This window comes from Mesoplodon densirostris, chromosome 6 (genome assembly GCF_025265405.1).
Source record: "Mesoplodon densirostris isolate mMesDen1 chromosome 6, mMesDen1 primary haplotype, whole genome shotgun sequence".
Lineage (NCBI taxonomy): Eukaryota > Metazoa > Chordata > Mammalia > Artiodactyla > Ziphiidae > Mesoplodon > Mesoplodon densirostris.
Genome location: NC_082666.1, coordinates 739,498 through 760,978, shown reverse-complemented (window position 1 = coordinate 760,978; position 21,481 = coordinate 739,498). Strand labels below are relative to the sequence as shown.

The window sequence follows — 21,481 nt, the reverse complement described above, 5'->3', positions numbered from 1 at the left end:
TATTGCCGGCTGCCTGGGCCCCCAGGGGTGATGCAGGCCATGGGGCCATGGGGCCATGGGCCATGGGCCCAGTCCTCAGGAGAGGCTGCCGGCCGGGCTGGGGGCTCGGCTCGGCTCGCGGGAGCCGGGGACACCTTCCAGAACCTCTCGGAAGTTCTCGGCGACTCGGCCCAGGTGGGAGCCCTCCCAGAAGACTTTGCCGCAGCCCGTGCAGCAGTAGAAATGCCGCAGCCCCGGCCTCCGCAGCACGCCTGCTGGGACCCCCGACAGCTGCAGTCGGGTGCCATTGCCCAGTGTGGCCGGCATGCGGCTCTGCAGGTCCTCCTCCTCCAGCCAGCGGCAAGAGGGCTCGTAGGTGCAGCCCCCGGGGGCCTCCTCTGGGGCTGAGCCTGGACAGGCGGAGCAGCCACCCTGAGCCCCCGCTCTTAGGCATGCGGCCCCCACCCCACTCTCTCCAGGGGCCCCTCCTTCCATTTCCCTAGCCACCCCACCCCCTACCTCTCCTACCCAGGGACCTCTGGGTCACAGGTGACTGACCCCTCTCTCTTCCCAGCCCTCCATGACACTGCCCCCCAATCCCCCAGGGCACAGGGACCGTCCCCTCAGAGTGGTCCCCTCTGCCCCATCCTGGGGTGGGTCCAGATGCCAGGGCCCCTTGTGTCCTTGGTGGGCGGTCCCAGGGCTCACCTGTCTCCTGTTCATCCTCGATTTGGGCGGCCTCGTCACCTGTCAATCAAGGTTGTCAGGGTCTGTTCTAAGGATAGACTGGCAGCCCCAGTGCCCACAGGGCACCTTGAAGTGCCCAGCCTTTCCCCCACCCCCAGCAGAGAGGGCAAAGGGCAGGGAGCCAAGAAGCTTTGGCACCAGCCCAGTCCCCTCCCATGGGAACTCACACCTTGGGAGGTTCTTGGGGCTCAAAGGTCCCTGGGAACCATGTTCTGGGCGTAAGATCGGCCGATTAGGGCACTTGGGGGCCTGAGAACCGGCGGGCAGGGTGGGGCGGGGGCGGCCCCGTGGGTGGTGATGAGCAGATAAGCCCACTGCCAAGGAGGGAGTTTCGCAACCAGCCAGCACCAGGTCGGTGGGCGGGCAGGGGCCCAAGGGACCGTTGGAGCTCAGGGTGTGGGAGAGACCCTGCGAGAGGGCCCCACCCGCACTGAGGGCGCGGTGTGACGGCCAGGCCGGCAGCAGCCAAGGGGCCAGTGCAGGATGGAGGTGGCGATGGCCGAGGAGCCCTGGCCAGCAGGTGGGAGAAGCGTCCCCCAGGCCCGTTGACCCTCGTAATTTGCTTGGCCAACATTTCTTTGCAGATGGTTCCAGATTCACTGCAGCTGGATCTGAACGGATGAGGCGCCCACCCCAGCCCTGCTGCCCGCGTGGAGCCCAGCGAGGCCATGACCTCCGTCTGGCCTCCCTGCTCCGCCACAGCCTGTCTGGCCCCAGCCCTCACCTGCCAGCTCGTGAGGGTGCTGCCCAGGACACGTGTGAGCCTCTGGGTGGGGTGTCGGGGGCTCGGCGGGGCTGGAGCCCGGGGGGGCCCCTGTGGGGTGCACTGCTCGTGCCCTGCCCCTCCCCCCAGCCTCCAGCACATCCTGGCCATGCTGTGGAGAACTGAGAGCTGCACGGGGCCAGACACAGGCCGTCACGACAGCTCAACCACTACGTGGGTGGCCCCAAATCTCCGAGGGAGGCGGGAAGGACAGAGAGAAGACAGCACCCTGGAGGAGCACCAGCTGTGCAGAGGGGCCCGGAGGCACCCTGGCCTCAAGCTCACCCCTTCGGCTGTCCCAAGATGCCCTCTGTAGCCACCCTATCCCGCCCTCCACGGAGGGAAACTGAGCCCGGGCCCCTGAATAGGACCTGCCCTGGTGGGGGCGGACAGCAGGGCTCGACCTCCTTCCTGTGCACCCAGGCTCACCTACGTTCAGACCGCTACTTGGCGAGGCCAGCAATGCAAGTGTATGCAGGTGAACGTGTGCGCTCTGCCGGTGTGTGTTCATCTGTGTGCGCACGTGACCGAGTGTGCACGGGCACGTGTGTGAGAGTGCATGTGCCAGTGAGCGTGTGTGTCTTCATGTGCAAGATACACGTATGTGTCCGTGTGCGGGTGCGCTCCACGTATGGGGCAGGGTGATTAAGCAGGGCCCACTGCAGAGCAAGTGGGGGACACTATCCCGGGGGCCCTGAGTGCCGGAGCTTCCCGGTCTCCTGGATGAGTGGCCTGCACACCACACAGAGGGGAGCAGAGGCTGCGGCCCTCACCCCGGCCCTGGACGCTGTCTGTCCACCCCCACACCCCACCCTGGCACCGGCACCTCCCTGGCCGTCCCCAGAGATTAGCCCTGGGAGCACCCGGTAGCTGGGCCACTGCCCACAGACTCCACGGAGCCCTCTCCTGAGCGAGGCACACTCACCTGTACCGCTAGGGCCTTCTGGGTGGCCGCTGAGCCACACAAGCTGCTTCATTACATCCTTGGAGACCTTCAGGTACTGGTGACAGTTGCAAGCCTAGGGACGGAGGAGGTGCTGAGTCTGCGGAGGGGCTCTCCGTCCCTCCAGCCCCAGCCCTGTGTTCCTTGCAGCTCTGGGTCTGCCCAGGGGGTTTCACAGAGACGCACGACACCTCCCTTCCTCTTCTTGCAAGACCATGGGGCGCACCACGTCCTAGGAGCCCTCCCTGACTGCATGGGCTCCAAGTGGGCCCTGGGCAGCCTCTTCTAATTCCTAAGATGCTAGAGGTCTCTGCCATCACCCAGCTGTCCTCCCCAAATCCAGAGCCAAGCCTAGGCCCCCTGGGATGGCTCAACATGGGTGGGGGACGCAGGCCCAGCATCAAAGGGTCAGGGTGGGCGGCCCTAGAGCTGCTCTGACCCCTCAGCCCATTTTGGGGCATGCCGGGGCCATTTCAGTGTCCACGCTTCTTAATGACGCCTGCTGCCTGCCCTGCGCCAGGAGCTGGCATGGTCTGGCAGCTACTGGGCACCGAGTGTGTGAGGGGCAGGGAGCAAAGCCATTTCCACTTCCACGCAGAGTCCGGGTCGAGGACACGTAGCGGGCTCAGCCCCACCCACCTTACTGTCCCCGAGGGTGGGGGTGGGGCTTGTGGGGCCTGTCCTGCCCTCGCAGTGTGGCCACCCCGGGGCTGCTCCATGACAACCACTGCCAGGGCAGGGTGTCAGGTCTGGACATAGGATTCCCAGAGCGAGGCAGGAAGATGGGGTGGGGGGCCCGGGCGCCCGCTGAAACCCAGCTCCCAGGCGGGTGCACGCAGGTGTTCTGTCCACGGGGAGGAGGGGCCGTGACGGGTGCTCCAGCGACGGCTCCGGGCCCCTCCTCACCGGGTGAGCCCTGTCAGTGCCCTGGACGACAGCGCCTGGGGTGGGTAGTAGGCGGTGGCCATGGGCTCCTGGAGCCACGGGCTTGGGGCCGGGAGAGGGCTCCTGCCCTGCCCCCCCCCGCCTCTTCCCACGGACTTTCATCACGGAGCCTGCTTTACCTGTGGCCTCACTGCTTGGCCTCCAGCATCACAGCCCGGGGTGGCAGGGGGGTGGGCAGGTGCCAGAGGGCAGGGCCGCCTCTGCTGGGAGGCTAGGGGGGCGAGGCTGATCCTCACGCAGGACCCTCCCCTGGGTCTCTCTGGGGGGCCTCCTCCCACTGACCCCGGCCAGACTCTGGGCTGGCCTCCGGCACAGGGAGACCGCTGTGGGCTTTGCCCTCCTGGCTGTAGGTCCAGGGGCTCTTGGGGCAGGAGTGAGGGCAGAGCCCCGGCTGCAGGTCAGGCCTGTGGTCACTCCAGGTCCAGCTGGGGAAGAAGCTGAGAAAAGGCGGGCCGTCTAGCCTCCGGCCGCTGCCCTGGGCTGCCTGCCACAGAGGCCCAGGCTCTCCCTGTCCAGGCTACCCGAGAGGACAGCACCAGCAGGTGTGGGAGGGACGGCTCAGCGGGAGGAGGGTGGGGTGGGGTCCTCTGCAAGGGGTCTGCCAGCCTTCCCAGGACCGGTGGTGTGCACGCCTGGGCGGGGCCGCCAGCTCATGCTGAGTCACTGCGCGCAGACAAACGCCCGGTGCTGTTGTCCGCGAGGGCCGGCCCCACCCTCGGGAAGCACCGGTGCTAGTTTTCCCACGGCCGCTGCCCACTGTCCTGGCCCCCACCTCCACTCCCGGCCGGAAAAGCCGGTTCTGGGCCACCTGCCCACCCCCTGTCCTGTGGTCCCCATCTGTAGGAGGGCCTGGCACCCAGGGCCTCCCTGTCCATCTCCTGTCCACCTCACGGCCCAGCAACACTTGCCTGACCACCTGCCGTGGGTGGCTGCGGCCCTGCCCTTGTGGGGCTCGGAGCTGAGCACACACCTATCACCCTCCCCACGCAAAGGGGGACGGAGCCTCTGACCTCCCATTGTGGAGAAGGGGCCTCCGAGGGGCTGAGTAGCTTGCTCATGGTCACACTTTGGCTGGCCAGGACCCCACACCTGGCAGGGTCCTTACCCCGCCAGCCCCCAGCCGAGGGGATGCGTGCAGGTGGTGTCTGAGCCAGGTCCACTTCCTACAGGGGGTGTGCAGACCCCAGCCTCAGATGCCAGCAGATCTGGGCAGACGCCAGTGGGGGGCCATGGGCGCCCTGGACGGGTGGACAGTGTGGTCTTGTTGGTGCCGCTCAGTCTCCTTGCCCCCATCCAGCCTGGGAGCCTGGGGGCAGGGCGGGCCTCCACCCCCAGAGCCTGGCTGGGTGGGAGGGGCCAGGTGAGTCGGGCAGGAGGGGCTGGGAAGGTTCCTGGCTCCCCTGTCCCAGGGGTCCACCTGCATGCCTGGTTGCCACAGCTTCCAAGGGTGCTTGGGGCCAACGTCCACCGTGACCCCCAACCCCAGGGCGTGAGGCGGCCTCTCCGGGGCTGGGCTGCCAGCCGGGACTGGCCCAGGAGACTGGTGGTGGTCCGGGACCCAAAGCCAGGCGGGCCAGGCCTGGTGGCCCACCCTCTACGGCCTGTTCCCTCCCCGCCAGGCCCAAGGAGGGCAGGAAAGGCCACTTCCCTGGGAGGCGCCCCCAGCCCTTCGCTGGGCTTGGCGGGTGTGCGAGCTGGCACCCTCCGTTCCTCTAAGACTGGGACTTGGGGAGGGGGAAGCTGGAGGGCTGAGGGGTCGGTTCCCAGGTGCTGGAAGCCATGCCCATGAGCAGGCCAGCTCTCAGCTCTGAGCCCAGGAATCCCACCCCCACCCATCACTCCCCCCGGGGACTGACTGCCACCAGCGCAGCCAAAGCTGAGCAGGGGTGAGGTCACAGGGTCTGTCCTGAACTGTGTGTCCCCAGGCACATCTGCTCCCACCAGCCGTGGACGCACGCTTGCCGTGGTCCGTGGCGTCTGCTGTGCCACCAGGTAGTGGACGGCTGGTGCCCCGGTGTCAGGAGTGGGGAGAGGGCTGTCACAGGCAGGCCGGACTGGGCCACAGAGTGCGGTGGGAGGGGCCTTGCACACGCTCCTGCCCAGAGCCCACCAGCCCCTCCTAGGGCTGAGAGCAGCACCGTGCAAACTGCTTATAAACACCCTTGGACCCCCATCAGCCCCGGGCCTCCCCGAGTGGGGCGCTGAGCGGGGTGCGGTGGGAGATGGGCCTCACCGGGGGCTGCCAGGGCACAGGGCGTGAGAGAGGACCAGTGGTCCCTAGGGGACAGGGCGGCAGGAAGTGGCCTTTCCAGGCTGGGAGCCTAGTGAGGGACCCAATTCTGAGGAGGACCTGGGCAAGGCTCCCTGCCCAGCCAGCAGCCGGCCTGACCATGCTCCCTGGTAGGCCAGCCGCTCTCCCTGCCCTCAGGCCCACCACCCAGTGGGATGTGAGGTACGGTCAGTCTGGTACCCAGGCCCCAGGAGACCCCATAGGCAGGGAGGAAGGGGGCTTGGGCTGAGAAGCTGTGACACACTCTAGAGTAGTGGCCCATTTCTTGCTCATTTAGAGCAAATTTACAGCAAAGCAAAAAAGAGCAGAAGAAAATAAACATCATCCCCATACGACCACTGGGCGAGAAAAGCCAGCATGGGGTGGCGGGGTCTCTGGCGCCTTCCCGCACGCACCTACACTCGGCAAGTGTCTCCTACTCGTGCCAGAGGAGCTGCAGGGCACCAGCGTCAGTTCCCAGGGCCCTATGGCCCATTTGGTCCCTGCCAAGCGCCACCCCCTGCCCCACCCCTCCCCGGCCTTGCCTGAGGTCCTGAGACCGGTGGGTCCAGAGGCCTCCCTGGGCTGGCTTGTGCACCATGAGCCCCCAGAGCTGCCCCCAACAAATGGTGCAGGGCCAGGGACAAAGGGCTGGTATGAAAGACCCCCGGCCTGGGGGCGGGCCTGACACCTCGCGGACAGGCAGACGGAGGCCATGGAGGAAGCAATTAGGCGCCGACCTGGGTCTGCTCCACACCTCACTCTCCCACGCTGTCGGGCAGCACTTTGAGGGGTCCTGGGTCAATTGCCCCCCAAGTGCCCGGGGGGTGGGGCTGTGAGCCTCCTTCAAGACAAGCTGGCCTGGCCCAGGAAGGCCCTGCTGGCCCTGGCACTGGGCTGGGGGCTGGGAGCACTGTGGCCCCTCCCGTCACAGCTGAGATCCCAGGCCCTTGCAGGGTTCAACCCCCCACCTGCCAGCCAGGGGCACGTGCTAGGGCAGCAGGACCAGGCCCCAGGCCCCCGGGGAGGTGTGCGGTTGAGATGGGGCTGCCTGGGAAGGTTTAAACCCCCAGCCAGTGCTCTTCCGACCCGTGAAGCAGGCTTGCGGCCCTCTGTCCCCACTGCAGGAGACCTAGGATGGCAGCCCTGCAGGGGCCCCCCCGCTCTGTGCCCGCCCTGCCCCCAGGCCCAGGAAGGTCAGTTCCCACAGGCCCGGCCCCTCCCCCACCAGGCCATGGTCCATCCCCTTTGTGGGGCCGGGACAATGTCTCTGCAGACAGAGCGGGGGATGGGCCTCTGGCGCTGTCGGCACCCTGGGGGGTCAGGGGCCACGGGTGCTGGGGCCTGCGGTGTGTGAGAGACCCTGACAGAGCCAGGTCTGGGCACACGCGTGTGCACTGGCACTCCGCAGGCCTGGGGCTCAGAAGCACCCAGGTCCTTGGGGTGCAAGAGCACCAGCTTTGGAGCAGCTGAAGTGTGTCCACGTGTGGGTGTGAGTCAGGCGTGTGAACACGGAGCCTGTGTGACCCGGCATGTCACGTGAGGACATGGGGCCTGCGTGAGTGGATGTGCCTTTGAGCGCTCGCCCAGCAGCCTGCAGTGCCCCGCACATCCGGGGGTGGGGGTGGGGGTGGAGGTCCGGAGGTGTGTTCCTGGGGTGGGAGGAGTCCTGACTGGGAGAGTCCGCCTCTCCAAGCAGATGGGGAGGGGACAGTGGCATCTGGGACAATGGGAGGAAAGCCACGTGCCCCGGGCAGAAAGATAAGCATGGTGTCCAAGACGCAGTCTGGACGACACAAGGCCTGAGGGGCACTGCCCGGCTAGGGTCACCCCGGTTAGGGACACAGGGGAGGGTCTGAGCCCCTTCCTCAGACTCTCTGGGGCCGGCAGGCCTATGGCCCGGGAATCGGTCACTCCCTGCCCTGTGTGCCTTGATCCTCTCAAGCCTTCACCCGCTGCTTCTTCCAACTGTGCCAGCCCCAGCCCAGGGCCCACTTAGGACCTGGACGTGCAGACCCCAGTGCATGGCGACAGCCGGACTGACAGCCCTGCTTAGACCATCTAAAGCCTATCAGAATGAGACCCCACGTCCAGCTCACTTGGATGGGTCGGGGCCAGTGTCCACTGAGGCAGACAGAGGGGTGTGAGCCACTGGGCCTGGACAGGTGGCCAAGTCCTCCCCTCCTCCTCGCATCCTGGACTCTGACACACGACAGTCACAGCCCCCCTCCAGGGGGACCAGGGAGAACGCGGACAATATGTGAATTTCAGATAAAACATGGGATTCTGCTCTGAAGTTCGCACTTATCGGGGGTCTGTCCTTGCGTTTCCCAAGTCCGGCACCCAGCCCCCCCAGGCTCTTAGAAGGAACAGAGAGAGTGAGAGAGCTGCACGGGAGGCCCCGGACGTGCTCCCACGGCAGGGAGACCCCAACGAGGGGCAGCGCTCACTGTCCCCAGGCAGGCATGGCCAGGACCCCCTAGCTCTCCCTGTGAGGTGAGGGTGGGTGGGTAGCCACATGCCCTGGGTTAAATCAAACAGAATCTGGGCCAGAGGATGCCCTCTGGAACCAGGCCCTGGGGTGGCTCCCCATCCCCTTTGGCCCCTCAGTACCTCCCCCTAGGCAGCTCATCCCCCTTGACGCCCATCCCTGGCAAGACGCTGGGCGGCACACAGCCCCCTCCCCGTGGCCCCCAGTTATCCCCACTAGCTGTTTTCCCCCTCCCCCCACCGTCCACACCGCCACAGCCCCAGCACCCTCCTAGGCGGCACGTACACCTCCCCTGTGGCCCCTGAGCACCCCACTGCGAGCACACCCCCCAGGCGGCACACAGCCCCCTCCCAGTGGTCCCGAAGCCCCCCCCCCCGGTGGCCATACCCCTCCACCGTCCCCGATGAGCCCGGGAGGCGCCCCCTTCCCGGGGCTCCCGGGCACCCCCAGCGCGGCAGGCGCGAGCCGTTCCCAGACGGGGGAGGGGCGCGGGCCGTGAGAACCGCCGGCGGCGGGCGCGTGGGAAAGCGGGAGGAGGGGCGGCGCGGAGGGCGGGGCGCGCCTGGGAACGGCCCCCGCCCCCGCCGGCCTTTGAAAGGGCCACTCAGGGCGCCCGGCCCAGATTCAAAAGCAAACGGCCGCCCGCCCGCCAGCCTTCCCGCGCCGGCGGGAGCTGGGGCGGAGGACCTCGGCTGCCTAGGGCCATGTGGGAGGGGGCGGGCGCCAGCCGGCGGAGAGAGGGGTGGCAGGCTGGGGAAGTCGGGGAGGGGCCGATGCGGTACGGGCTGGGGGCAGCCCTGGTTGTCCCCCTCCCACCGACAAGTGGAGCTGGGCCCTCAGACAGCAGGTGACAGCCCTGCAGTCACCCACTCACATCAGGCCTGCACAGGGGGCCAGGGGACAGTTCCTGCCCCCGTGCTCTCAGCCCAAGGAGAGGGGGGCTCCAGAGTACTTCTCCAAAGGGTGGTGGTAGTCCCAGGATTGGGCTGGGGGCCTGGAGGACTTCCTGGAGGAGGTGACATCTAAACTGGGGCTTGGCAGGCCTGGTGGAGAGAGTGGGTGCTCAGGTGCTGCAGGAGCTGGGGTGTGATGTGGGGTCCGGTGAGGTCAGGAGGGGCCGGTGTGGACAGCAGGCTGGAACGAGTCGGGGCGCTGGCAGTGTGGAGCGGTGGCTGCGGGGCTGAGCCCAGGGGCGGGCGTCCCCCGGCCCTTCCCCCTTCCTGCACCTTCCAGGGCCACTGAGTCAGGCCAAGCAGGAGAGGGGCCCCTCTTCTACTGCCACCTGCGCCTGGTGCAGTGCATCTGCCGAGACGGGGGGAGGAAGAAGCAGTCCCTACCCAGCCAAGCCCCCCACTTCCCGGGGGCCCCCGCAATGCACTCTCCCTTGCCACTCCCCCAGCTCCAGGGAGGACAGCACCGTTCCTTCTCCTGAGGCCCTGCCCTACCCCTGGCTGGCTGGGGGCACACCTAGGCCCCCACCTGCCCAGGTATCCACCGGCCACGCTGCTCCCCTGTGGAGACCCCGTATCCCTGTGGAGACCTTCGGGGTCTGTGCTGGTCCCAGACGTACCCGACGACGGGCTCTCAGCAGAGCTCCACCCACAGTGGCCCCGCTCAGGGTGGCGGGTGGGCAGAGAGCGGGGCTGCCTGGGAGGGGCTGGGAAGGGGGTGCCCCCACACCCCAGCCGGTCTGACCCGTGCAGCTGGGGAGGGGCAGGTGGCCGGGTGGGAGTGGGGGTGACACATGCCTGCCCCCGCTGTCTCCCACCCACAGGGCACCCACTGCACTGCCCGTCGATCCAAAGGCCCCTGCCCTGTTCGGACACAGAAGGAGTAGTCACTGCCGAGCAGGCCCTACCCTGTCACCCTGAGGACCCTCCCCAGACCCAATCCACAGCTACCTGGGGCCTCCTCCATCTGCAGCCCTGAGGGGCTGGCTGCCTCTGGCCCCTGACCCCAAGGCTGGTGTGCCTGTCCTGCCTGCTGCATCCAGGGCTGAGGGGACAGTGGGTCTGCAGAAGCTAGGCCTGCTATCCTGGGCCAGGCCCCCTGGCTTTGGAGCTGGCAGGTACTCAAAAGGAAGAAGAGACCACCTCCCCTGCTAGATGCCAGCCTGGCCCCTGGGCCCGGTCATCCCTGCCACCGACCCCAGCAGCAGCGGTGGGGGGCAGGGGCTTTCCTGGAAGGGCTGCTTGGTTTCTGCGAAAGCAGCTGTGGGCAGTGTGCGAACGAACACACAGGCGGGGCTGCTGCCAACAAAACCTTATCTACGGACCCTGAAGTCTGCATTTCAACTGATTTAGCTCGTGGGCTGTGATGTCTGACATCTGGGGGAGGGTGCGCCTCCTGCCCTTCCGCCAGCCCCAGCCCCGGCTACAGGACCCTCGGACTGAGGTGGGTGCCCTCCCCCACCCACCCCACGGGCCTGGCTGGCATCGCCTGCCCCTCGCCCAGAAGGCAAGTCATCCGCGCCCCACCCTCCCTCCCCTTTCTTTGGAGTCCACTGAGCAGCAGGTTTAGAGCTGGCCTTTGACGCCTCTGGCCAGCGGCTCCTGCTGGCTCCGCGGCTGGGGCTCAGAGAGTGGCACTGACGTGGGCCAGGGGGGCACAGAGCGGAGGGACGGGAGACCCCAGCCTTTGTGTCTTACTGACCTTGGGCCTGAGAGGACTGAGCCGAGGGTGCCCACGTGGTCTCTGCCCCTCCCTCCAGCTCCAAGAGGCCTGTCCTCTTTGGCCTCCACCAGCTCCCCCTGAGGCCACGTCACACCGGCCTGGCTTGGGGCCAGTGTCTTGGCCGTGGCTGTGGACTGTTCCCTCCATCCTGTGTGTCTGTGCACCAGTGTGCCCGCCGTCCCACCCTGCACTGTGACCTGTCCGGGCTACACGCCTGTCCTCTGTCAGGCGAGTCCGCGTCCTCTGAGTTCTGACTTGAAGCATCTCAGCCCTTTTAGAAAGTGAACATACATCAACATCCAGGAGGTACACCCTGGGGGGGCCCCCAGACCGCACAGGGGAGCACCTCTTAGAAGCACACGGTGAGAACCAGGGTCCAGAGGGGAGTGGCCCTGACCGCCGGGCCCCGGGGCACCTTCCCCACAGACAGACACAAAAGGAGCAAGGAGCTGGGTGCCTGGATGGGCGCCTGGCGTGAGCTGGGCTGGGGACGCACACACCCGACCTCCCCGGGCGCTGACCAGAGGGTCCCCTGGCCCAGGCTGTTCCCAGGGACTCATCACAAATCTCGGACCGCATGGGGGCCCCTGGTAGCCCTGCGGGAGGATGAGAGTCCCACGTGGGGCAGGCATGGTGGCAGACTACCAGACGGCTGGTGCCCGGGCAGCCCTGCGTCCGTGCGCGGGTGTGGGTACGGCTGTCACGCCAGCCCAGGATCCTCCCTAAAGAAGTGGGCCACCGGGAGCAGGGGTCCCCAGACCAGCGCGATCCAGGTCCTCAGTTCCCCCAAGAGCCATCTGGTGGGAACCAAGGCTGGGCTCTGGATGAGACCCAGAGGGGAGGGGTGGGACCGAGAGGAAGGCCCTGCAGGCCGGGGGAGGGCCTCCTGGGGTGATCAGCTGGGCCCACCCTGCTGTCACCTCTGCGGGGCTATGCCGAGCTTGCCGATGGGGCCGACACCCCGGCTGGCATCCTGAGTCTTGGGGCATGCTGGGCCCCAACCCCTGATGAAACCTGTCTGGTAGCTCCCGCCACCCTCGAGGCCTGTGACAGGCCCCGCCTGCGGCTGCAGGAGCCAGCTGCCCGGGGTCTCTGCCTGTGCAGGGTGGGGGCCGCTCCTTCTGCAGCCTCTGTGCCTGTGTGACCCTGGGGGCACCGAGTGTGGGAACGGGGCTGGGGGCCACGGAGCACAAAGGCCGGGGAGGGGCGGGGTCAGTGGCCGCTGCGCCTCTTCCTGTCTGTTCCTACGTCTGCAGTTGGCCATCAGGGTATAGGGAGGGTCTCCATGCTCGGGGACAGGCTGGGCATGGGCGCCCCGGCCGGCCCCTGGGTCTGGGAGGGCTCCGGGGCCCCCACCACTGCAGGCCCCCAAGGTGTGGGTGTGTGCGCTGGGGGGCCGCCGGCCCGGGGTCCCCCTCGCATGCCCAGGCCCCAAGAGCCCTCTGCCCACACCCGTTCCCGTGCCAGAGATCAGCCTGGGCGGCCTCCTCCTCTCTCTCAGGGCCCCTGCCCAGCCCTGGGGTCTCCCGGGGGGGTCTGTGAGCCTGTCCCTGAGGCCCAGCCTCCCGTAACTGCAGGCTCCCCCCCATCACCCTCCCCTTCCTGGGGACCCCTGAGCTGGCTCTGCTGAGAGCTCCCTGAGGTGGGGTGACTGTCATCCTGCAGTGGCCTCCCCTCCTGGGGCCCACTTCTAAGGGCTGACGTCACTGGGGCCACGGCCCAATCCCCACCACAGCAGAGGGGGCCGGAGGGACAGAAAAATAGACGTTATGCCCGGCCACGCCTGGGCTCCTGCTTAGGGTTTTTTTTAAACTCAAATTTCTTTGATAAGATCCTTTCCCATGGTGGACAGCACTGGGAATGTCCTCTTGGCGGACGTTCCCGATGGACAATCCCAGGCCCAAGTCGCCAACTTCGTGGGCCATGACCCTGCCCTCTACGAGAGACCCACTGCCCCTCGCCCACTGGGCCCTGGGGTGGGCGGGCGGGCCACCTCCCTGTGACAGGGGCCTCCCCGACGTGGCCAGGCACACAGTCCCTCCAGCCTCACTTGTTCTGGCCTCGCACCCCGACGAGCAGCCCCGAGAGTGGCCGGGCAGGCTCTGGGAACGCTTCGTGTGTCAAGTGGGTTTTCCCTCTGGGAACGGCACCAAAATAGCAGAAGGAAGGAAAAGAAAATGGAAACTCAGCCTGGCGGCGGGAGCTCTCCAGGGAGGTGACCAGCTCTGGCCTGGGCAGGGGCAGCAGAGGCTCTGAGCCAGCGTCCAGGGTGCTCGGGCCCTCGGGGGTGCAGGACAGGACCCTGCCGGCTGAGCACAGCACGGAGGCGCTCCCTGGGTCAGTCCTAAGCGTGTGCTCCCTGCTGGCCGGCGGCCAGTGCCCTTTGATGTCCAGATGGGCTTAGGAGCCACCCTGGCCCTGGCCGTGGCCTCTCAGTGCAGAGCAGGGTCTGCAGCCACAAGGAGCTACTGGTCACTGGGCCTCAGGCCATCACCTCGGGGCATCTGTGCAGCCCCTTTTCTGGGCTTCTTGGGGTCCACCTGCGAGAGGGCCACTGGTTCCCCTGGGCCAGCCCCGAGGACAGCACTGCTCTGGCGCTGGACTGGGTGTAGGCGTAGCCAGCGTGCAGGGCTGGGCGGGCAGCCGTTCCTGGCCGCTGCTCAGGCTGAGCTCCTGAGGGGAGGCCGCGAGCACCGTGGCCGAGGGGCTCTGGGGGCAGGTGGGGAGAGCATGGCCCGAGGCGCCCAGCCCAGGTGCAGACACTGCTGCAAGTCGGCAGTGAGACTCCTCTGCTCGCCGTGACCAGCTCCACGGCCTGAAGACCACGGTGGGAACCAGTCCACTAACCCAGAGCCAGCTGGGTCCTCCCACCCTGCCCCAGATGCGTCTGTGGTGAGCGAGGCTGGGCTCAAATTCAGAAATCCGAGCTTCTCAGGGACCCCCTTCTCTGCCCGCCTGGCCCTGCCATGCCGGCCTTTTGGGGTCCTTGTGCACAGATGTAGATGTCCCCAAACAGCTGTCTGCCACCCAGGGAGGGTCCTGCCCTGGGGCACACCCAACCTGCCTCGCTCTGGAGCTCAGCCCCGCTGGAGGCTGCCGGACAGCCACGGGCCTCAGAGGCTCCCCGGCCCTGGGACCCCCTTCCCGACTAAGGCCCACTGGGCGCTGCTGCCCAGCCTCACAGCCGGGCTCCCACCTGCCACCCGTGTGGCCGCACACACAGGTCTCTGCCTGGCGCCCCTCCCCACCCCCGGCAGCCCCGCGTGGCCACTGTTGTGGCCGCCTTCTGCTTCTGGGCCGCGAGCCGTGGACCCTGCCTCTGTCCTCACCAGCTGGGCACGTGTGGAATGCACATCTACCACAGAAGGACAGCGCTGGGCAGGGCCCCAGCTGGGCAGTGAGCCCCTTCCCCCCGCCCCAAGAGCTTGCTGTACCCCGGTGCGCCCTCCAGACCAGATTCCCGAGAGCCCAGACCCTGCACCTGCCGGGCCGCCGGCCAGGGGCTCAGCCTAAAACCTAGGCTCCCAGCCACGCCCTTGAATCGTATCCTGGATCCTCTGTGCCTCGCCTTCGCGCCCCGCCCCCCAAGCTGCCGCCACCCCTTACCTGGGCAGGTGCACCACCTGCTCCAGGTCTCCTGCCTCCCCGCCCTGCGGTTAGAATTCTGCAAAGCTGTCCCGCCTGCTGCGGCCTCCCTGGGCCCCGCTGCCCCCTCGGGACTGTCTCCTGTCTCCCGGGGGCACTGGCTGGCCCCGCCAGGGTGCGGCTCTGTCTCTTGCCTTTGCACCAGCTCCACGCCCCCCCCACGGGGCCCAGGTGGGGTGAGGGCAGCGGGGCCCTGGATGCTCTTCCCGCGAAGGGCAGTGGCCGCCTTCTGTGCCCTCACAGGTGCGAAGGCTCAGGCGCTCCCCAGCCAGTGGCCTGCGGCGCGAGTGGGGTTTTCCTCCTGGCTACCCAACTTCCGTTTTCTCAAGAAGACACCAGCAGAGGCTCTGAAAAGCTCAGGAAAATGCCCCCCCAGGCCCCGCCTGACGTCCTGGGGTCTTTACAACACTTGCAGCCTTGAGCAGGGACCCGGTACCGTCCTCCCGAGCTCCAGCCCAAGGGAAAGCACTTCCCGCCGCCCAGCTTGGCCACCGTCCGTCCTGGCAGGGCAGGGGCCCAGCTTCTGCACAGGCTGAACCCCAGGCCAGGCGGTGGGGGTCCAAGGACCAGAAAACAGAGGCTTCCCTCCCTCCTCCCTCCCTCCCACTCTGCTGGGCGCTGGCCCGGGGGGCTGTGCAGAAGCGCGGGGCCCGGCCGGCCTCCACGTGTACCCGGATGGGGGAAGCCAGGCTGAGCTGCCACCAAACAGCTGGGCTTGGGGAGCTGCTCCCAATGCAACATCGTCATGGCCTGAACTCCAGAATATTCTGGGGATAGCCAGCACTCTGCACGGGGACCGGCCCTGGCACTCCCTGCCCGCCGCACCCGTGCAGACCCCAACGCCGAGGGCAGCCATGCCCCAGCCTGGCAGGGCTGGGCCCAAAGGCCGCATCACCTCCCCTCAGCTGCACAGCTCAGGGCAGAGCACCCAGGCCAGCAGGGGAGCGGAGAGGGGCCCCTCCCTGGCGCCCAGGCTGCAGACTCCTCACGCACCTTAACCTTGGGGACGGCTGCCCCGACCTGGGGATTTCCTCAGCCAGACCTTTCTAGACATCAGGGTGGACCCAGCAGCAATCCGTGGCTCTGGACCTTGCCCTCGGAAAACGGGAACCGCCCCAGACAGAGGCACTTTGGTGGGTTCCCTGTATTCCCCCCAGAAGCCCCGTGGGAGGCCAGCCCTGGGCCAGGAGGACATTCCCAACCCTGAGCGGACACCTGCCCTGAGCTGCCCTTTCACTCTCAGCTGCCCACCTTGGCCATGCGGGCCCCGACGCTCTGCCACCTCTTGGCCACAGACTACAGTGACCGCCCCCTCCCCACCCCCGCCAAGCTCCCCTGTGCCGTGGGCATGGGCGTCTGGGGGTGGCGGAGAGGAGAAAACGCACAGACCAGGCAGTGGCCACAGCTCACATGAGCAGAAATGCCAAGGCCGTCCCGCCACCGCCAGGGCCTCGCGGGCCTCACCTGTCAGAGCCTGGGGCTTCCACACTGGCCCAGGGCCGGCAAGGGGCACGCAGCACCCACCTGGCAGCGGCTGAAGATGTCCGAGTGGGTGACACGCACGTTGAAATGCCTGATCACGGCTGTGGCTTGCTGCCGGGCCTTGAGGGAGCAGTCCACCGAGAGGCAGCGCCCAGCCCCAACCTGGGCCCGGAGCTGTGGACACGTGCAGCCGTCAAGCGGTGGGCCAGAACCCAGAGCCCACCCAGGCCCCGCCTTCCCAGCTCCAGGCCGAGAGCCTCCACTCTGCCCAGGGTGGGGCAGTGGTGCCGCTCAGCCCCCCTCCCACTGGCCCCACGGCAAGCAGACCCTGAGGTGTGGGCGGCTCAGGAAGTCGAGGCTCAGATGTGAGTCATCTGTGGGGTCCTCACCTTGTGGTACGGCAGCCCTGAGGTCAGGATGATCCTTCCCTCCTGCCTGGCAACCTGGGCAGGAGGAAAAACTGGCAGGTGAGGGTGTCAGGCCAACTCCTGGGGCTGGGGCTTCTTTTGCCCCCATTTCGTCAGCCCCCGCCCCCCCTCCATGCCCCAGAGCTGTCTCCGCCTGGCACCTGAGTGGCCACCAGATTCACGCAGCCTGAGGCCGGGCATCGCCTCCTGTTATAGATTTGGTCTCAGAATCGTGCAGACACTTCACAGAATTGCAAACAAAATTAAATTTAAAAAGCAACCTCTAAAAACCCAAAGATGAAACAAGTGAACCACAAAGGGAGAAACATTCCAGATGACACAAAGCCACAGTGAATCGACCATGTATCTCTAGGGCTACAGACCCCAAATGAAAAATACCCGGCAGTAATACTATTGTTGGTGATATAACATCAACATTGCTATTCTGAAATATCTGTGTGTGAATTGTAACATGAAACAGATGGGTAACGCTGGTGTGGTGAGATCACACAATAAACCCCAGATCTGAATGGAAAGCTTCAGATGTATGTTATATATATATTTGATGTATGATATATATTTAAAAGTATTTCATCACTCTGCCTACCGCAAAGGCCTAGAAACAAGAACCAACCCTGCAGCCACGGGCACCCTCACCCAGACTGATTTCTAGACAGGGTCCATGCTAAAGGGAACCAGGCCTTTTTGGAGAAATAGCTGTTTCTAGATCTGAGGAGCTGGAGCATCTCCTTAGATCAGAAAGCAAAGAAGTTATCAAAAAGTCTACAAGCGTCATGTCAAAAGGACTCAGGATGGAAGCCCCCATATGCCACGGTGGGGTACAGTATCTATCAATGAGGTGACAACTTTGATGTGTCCAGCATGGTCCCTTAAAATTCATTAGTGATCTTTGGATAGTGTGAGGGGCCAACTCACCAACGTGAGAGCTGAACAGTGAAACTCGAAAGGAAATGTAGGGAAAGGTCATGACGTATTTCTTGGCAATGGCACCAAAAGCAAAGACAACACAATTAAAAATAGATAAACTGGACTTTGTGAAAATTAAAAACTTTTGTACATCATAGGACACTATCAAGGAAGTGAAGAGATAACCCGCAGAATCGGCAAAAATATCTGCAAATCATTTATCTGATCAGGGATTAACATCCAGAATATATAAAGAACTCCTACACCTCAAAAGCAGAAAGAGCAAATAATCCACTTAAAAAACGGGCAAGGAAGGGACCTGAAAAGACAGTTCTCCAAAGACACACACATGGCCAATGTGCACACGTAAAGCTGCTCAACGTCATCGGTCATCAGGGAAATGTGAGGCAAACCACAAGGAGACACCACTTCACACCCATTAGGATCGCTTTTATTTTATTTTTATAAAGGAAAGTAAGTGTTGATGAGGATGCACAGCGATTGGGAGCCCTCATGAGGTGCTGGTGGGAATGTAAAATGGCGTGGCTGCTGTGTGAAACAGTGTGGCAGTTTCTCAAAAAATTAAACAAGAATGACCATATGATCCAGCAATTCTACTTCTGGGTATAGATCCAAAAGAACTGAAAGCAGAAACCTGAACAGATACTTGTACATCAAGGTACACAGTAGTAGCGCTATTCACAATAGCCAAAAAGGTGGAAACAACCCAGTGTCCACCATCAGATGACAAAAACAAATACACACACACACACACACACACACACACACATATATGTACAATGGAATTTATTCAGCTTCAAAACGGAAGTAAATTCTGACGTGCTACAGCATGGATGGACTTCGAGGACATTATGCTCAGTGAAATAAGCCAGACACAAAAGGACAAACATTATGTGATTCCACTAATATGAGGTCCCTAGAGGAGTCAAATTCACAGAGACAGAAAGTAAAACAGTGGTTACCAGGGGCTCTGTGGGAGGGGGAAAAGGAGAATGATTGTTTAATGCATATAGAGTTTTTGTTTGAGATGATGAAAAAGTTCTGGATATAGATAGTGGTGATGGTTGCATACATTATGAATGCACTTAATGCCACTGAACTGTACACTTAAATATGGTTAAAATGATCAATTTTATGTTATGTATATTTTACCACAATTAAAAAAAAAGCAATAAGTGGTTACTTCGTAGTGGTAACAAATATATATCTATGTGATTAATAAAAAACAAAATTAAAAACAAACACACACAATTGAAGTAAATATGAGGAAAGACCCAAACAAAAGGGCAGTCAAGAGTAAAACCAGGAGTGACAAGAACGGAAGGCAGATGTCCCAACATCAACGACAGGTACAAGAGACAGTGGACTCTTATCAGAGTTCTGTCAAGCTATAGCTATAAACCCTGCAACATTCTTTGTCAGAAGAGAGAGGAAACAGAGTTTTCAGGGAAAAATGGCCCCAATGAAAGGTCAAAGCAAAGGAAGTTCTTTTAGTGAAAAAGAGCCTGCTTTTTCTTGGAGTGCATGTGCATGTCCATACATCATAAACTCTAAAAGGGACAGAATACATAAAACAGATTTAATGATGTCTAATTTTTAGAACTAAGAAAAACCACAATGTGTTAAAAATACTGGAAAATAATAGCAGGTAAAATGGAAAGCAGGCAAGAAAGCTAAATTGACCTAAAATCCCTGGATTAATTTTAACTTTAGACTTTGTTAACTCAGAAATAAATGCTAAAATTTCTAGGCCAATCACTAAAAGAACAGAAATAGAATTTATAACTTTCAAACTAATAGAGGAAAAAAATAGAAACCAGGGTGAAAAAGACAAAAAAATATAAGAAATAAAGGGAAAAAAGATCAGAAGTAGGAGAAATAGAAAGCACAAATTAGTATAGTACAACTAAACACAAATTATATCAGTAATTACAATAAATGTAAATGGATTAAACTAATTTGGTTGAAAAGCAAAGACTGTCAGACTAGATTTTTAAAAATCCAGCTAGAAGCAGTTTATAAGTACAGTAATACACCTAATAAGAGCAAAGAAAGGTTGAAAGCAAAAGGGTGAGAAAAGGATATAGAAATACTAACCAAAGAATGCTGGAGAAATGGTATTAATATTAGTTCAAATAGACTTTACTGCAAAGAGCAGTACTAGAGCCAAAGAGGTTCACCTCATAACTGTAAAAGATTTCACTCAACAGGAAGATATAAGAATTCTAAAAGTTGTATGCATGTGCACCTAATAACAACTTTAAAACATATTAAGCAAATACTGACATGACTACAAGGAGAACTTGGTGAACCCACTGTCGAGTTCTTTGATAGAAGCAGGCAGAAAAACAACCAAACAAGATACACAGGATTTGAGCAAACATTAAGTAAGCTTGACCTATTGAGGGTGTGGGAGCAAGAGAGGGAAATGAACATAGCTGGAGGAGACTGTGTCCTTTTAAAGTCCACATGGAACATTTATAAAAAGGATCATCTGCTTGACTACAAAGCAAGTCTTCACAAATATCTAAATCAGCAGTATACAGACTACAATTCAGATAGGTTAGAAATTGATTTTTAAAAGATAACTAAAAAGCTCCCAAACCCCAAGTTTTCTGAAACTGAAAAACAGCCTTTTAAAGAACTCAAGTCAAATAAGTAACTATAACAGATGCTCAAAAATTATTAGAACTAAAAAGTAATGAAAATACTACATATCAAAATGGATGGAATGCAGTGAAAACGTACTTCAAGAAAAATTTATTGCCTTGAATGTTTACATCATAAAATTTAAAAGGCTGAAAATTAAAGAGCTAAACACTCCACTTGGAAATAACCCCAAGCAAGCAAAAGGAAGGAAACTATAAAGATAAGAAGAGAAATTAATGAGACAAAAAACACAAGAATGAAATAGAAAGGATCAACAAAGCCAAATACTAGTTATTTGAAAAGACTTGGTAAGTTGACAAACCTCTGTGAGATCAGCAAAGAGGGGGAGCACAAGTGAGCCACAATCAGAATGAAGCTGACCACCTGCAGGTACCGTGGAGCTTTCACAGAGGAGCTGGACACCACCACGTACGTGAAACACTCTGTGAAATGGGCGCATCCAGAAAAAGGTACGGACTACCAAGTGACTCAAGAAGATGCAGACAACTAAGTAGTCCTAAAACTATTAAATAAGAAAGAATCAGAGACTCCTGGAAACGCCTCCCCGCCGAAACACCAGGCTGAGGAGGCCTTGCAGGAAGTCAGCCAATGTTTGAGAGGATAATCCAAATGTTACTCAAAGCAGCAGACAGCAGAGAGGAGGAAAAACTCCCCAGCTTGTTTATGAGGTGGAAGAGAAGATGGTGAGGAAGAGAAGTTCTGTGTCAGACACGGGCCTGGAGGCAGACCCAGCCACGTGACAGGCTGGCTAGGCTGGGTCCAGACTGAAAAGGTTCGTCACATGCACACGTCACAGGGACGCTCTCAATGGCTGCAGAGAAAGCATCAGGTAGAATTCAGCTTCTTTCATGATGAAACGTGCAGCGGATATGGCACCCGGGGAGCCTCCCCAGCCTGGTGTGGGGGCCTGGCAACCACCATGCTTCACGGAGAAACATTCCCTGTCAAGTCAGAACTGAGACAGACGGCCACGGTCACCACCTAGTCAACCCCACCTTGGGGGCCTCGACCACTGGGACAGGATAAGGGAAAGAAATAAGACCCATACAGACAGGAGAGGAAGGAATGAAACCATCCTGTTTGCAGAAGATATGTCCACAAAGAGAACCCCAACTGGCAGTCAGTTCAGTAGAATTTAAGAGACTTTTGCAAGGTTTCCAGATGTAAGATCAATGCTCAGGCAACTAAGAACTAAAGGTCCACTGCAGTTCTGTGTATCTGCAGAATAGAAAGCAGCACCATGGGCTTCCCTGGTGGCACAGTGGTTGAGAGTCCGCCTGCCGATGCAGGGGACACGGGTTTGTGCCCCAGTCCGGGAGGATCCCACATGCCGCGGAGCGGCTGGGCCCGTGAGCCATGGCCACTGAGCCTGCGGGTCCGGAGCCTGTGCTCCACAACGGGAGAGGCCACAGCAGTGAGAGGCCCGTGTACCACAAAAAATTAAAAATTAAAAAAAAAAAAAAAAAAAAGAAAGCAGCGCCACACGTCATGGCAACAAAGCAGAAGGTTCCTGGGGTGA

At 61.2% G+C, this 21,481-nt stretch overlaps 1 protein-coding gene across 3 annotated transcripts in view; it reads right to left on the bottom strand.

Annotated features, from left to right (window-relative positions):
* EXD3 (exonuclease 3'-5' domain containing 3) overlaps positions 1-21,481 on the bottom strand; it is a 75,945-nt gene continuing 54,464 nt past the window's right edge. For all 3 annotated transcript variants that reach the window (XM_060101744.1, XM_060101747.1, XM_060101745.1), the window contains 5 exons: positions 16,327-16,380; positions 15,980-16,111; positions 2,415-2,508; positions 688-726; positions 1-389 (listed from right to left, as the gene is read on the bottom strand). In XM_060101744.1, the coding sequence (XP_059957727.1) occupies positions 76-389; positions 688-726; positions 2,415-2,508; positions 15,980-16,111; positions 16,327-16,380 (633 nt within the window). In that variant the 3' untranslated portion in view covers positions 1-75. The remainder of the gene's footprint in view (positions 390-687; positions 727-2,414; positions 2,509-15,979; positions 16,112-16,326; positions 16,381-21,481) is intronic.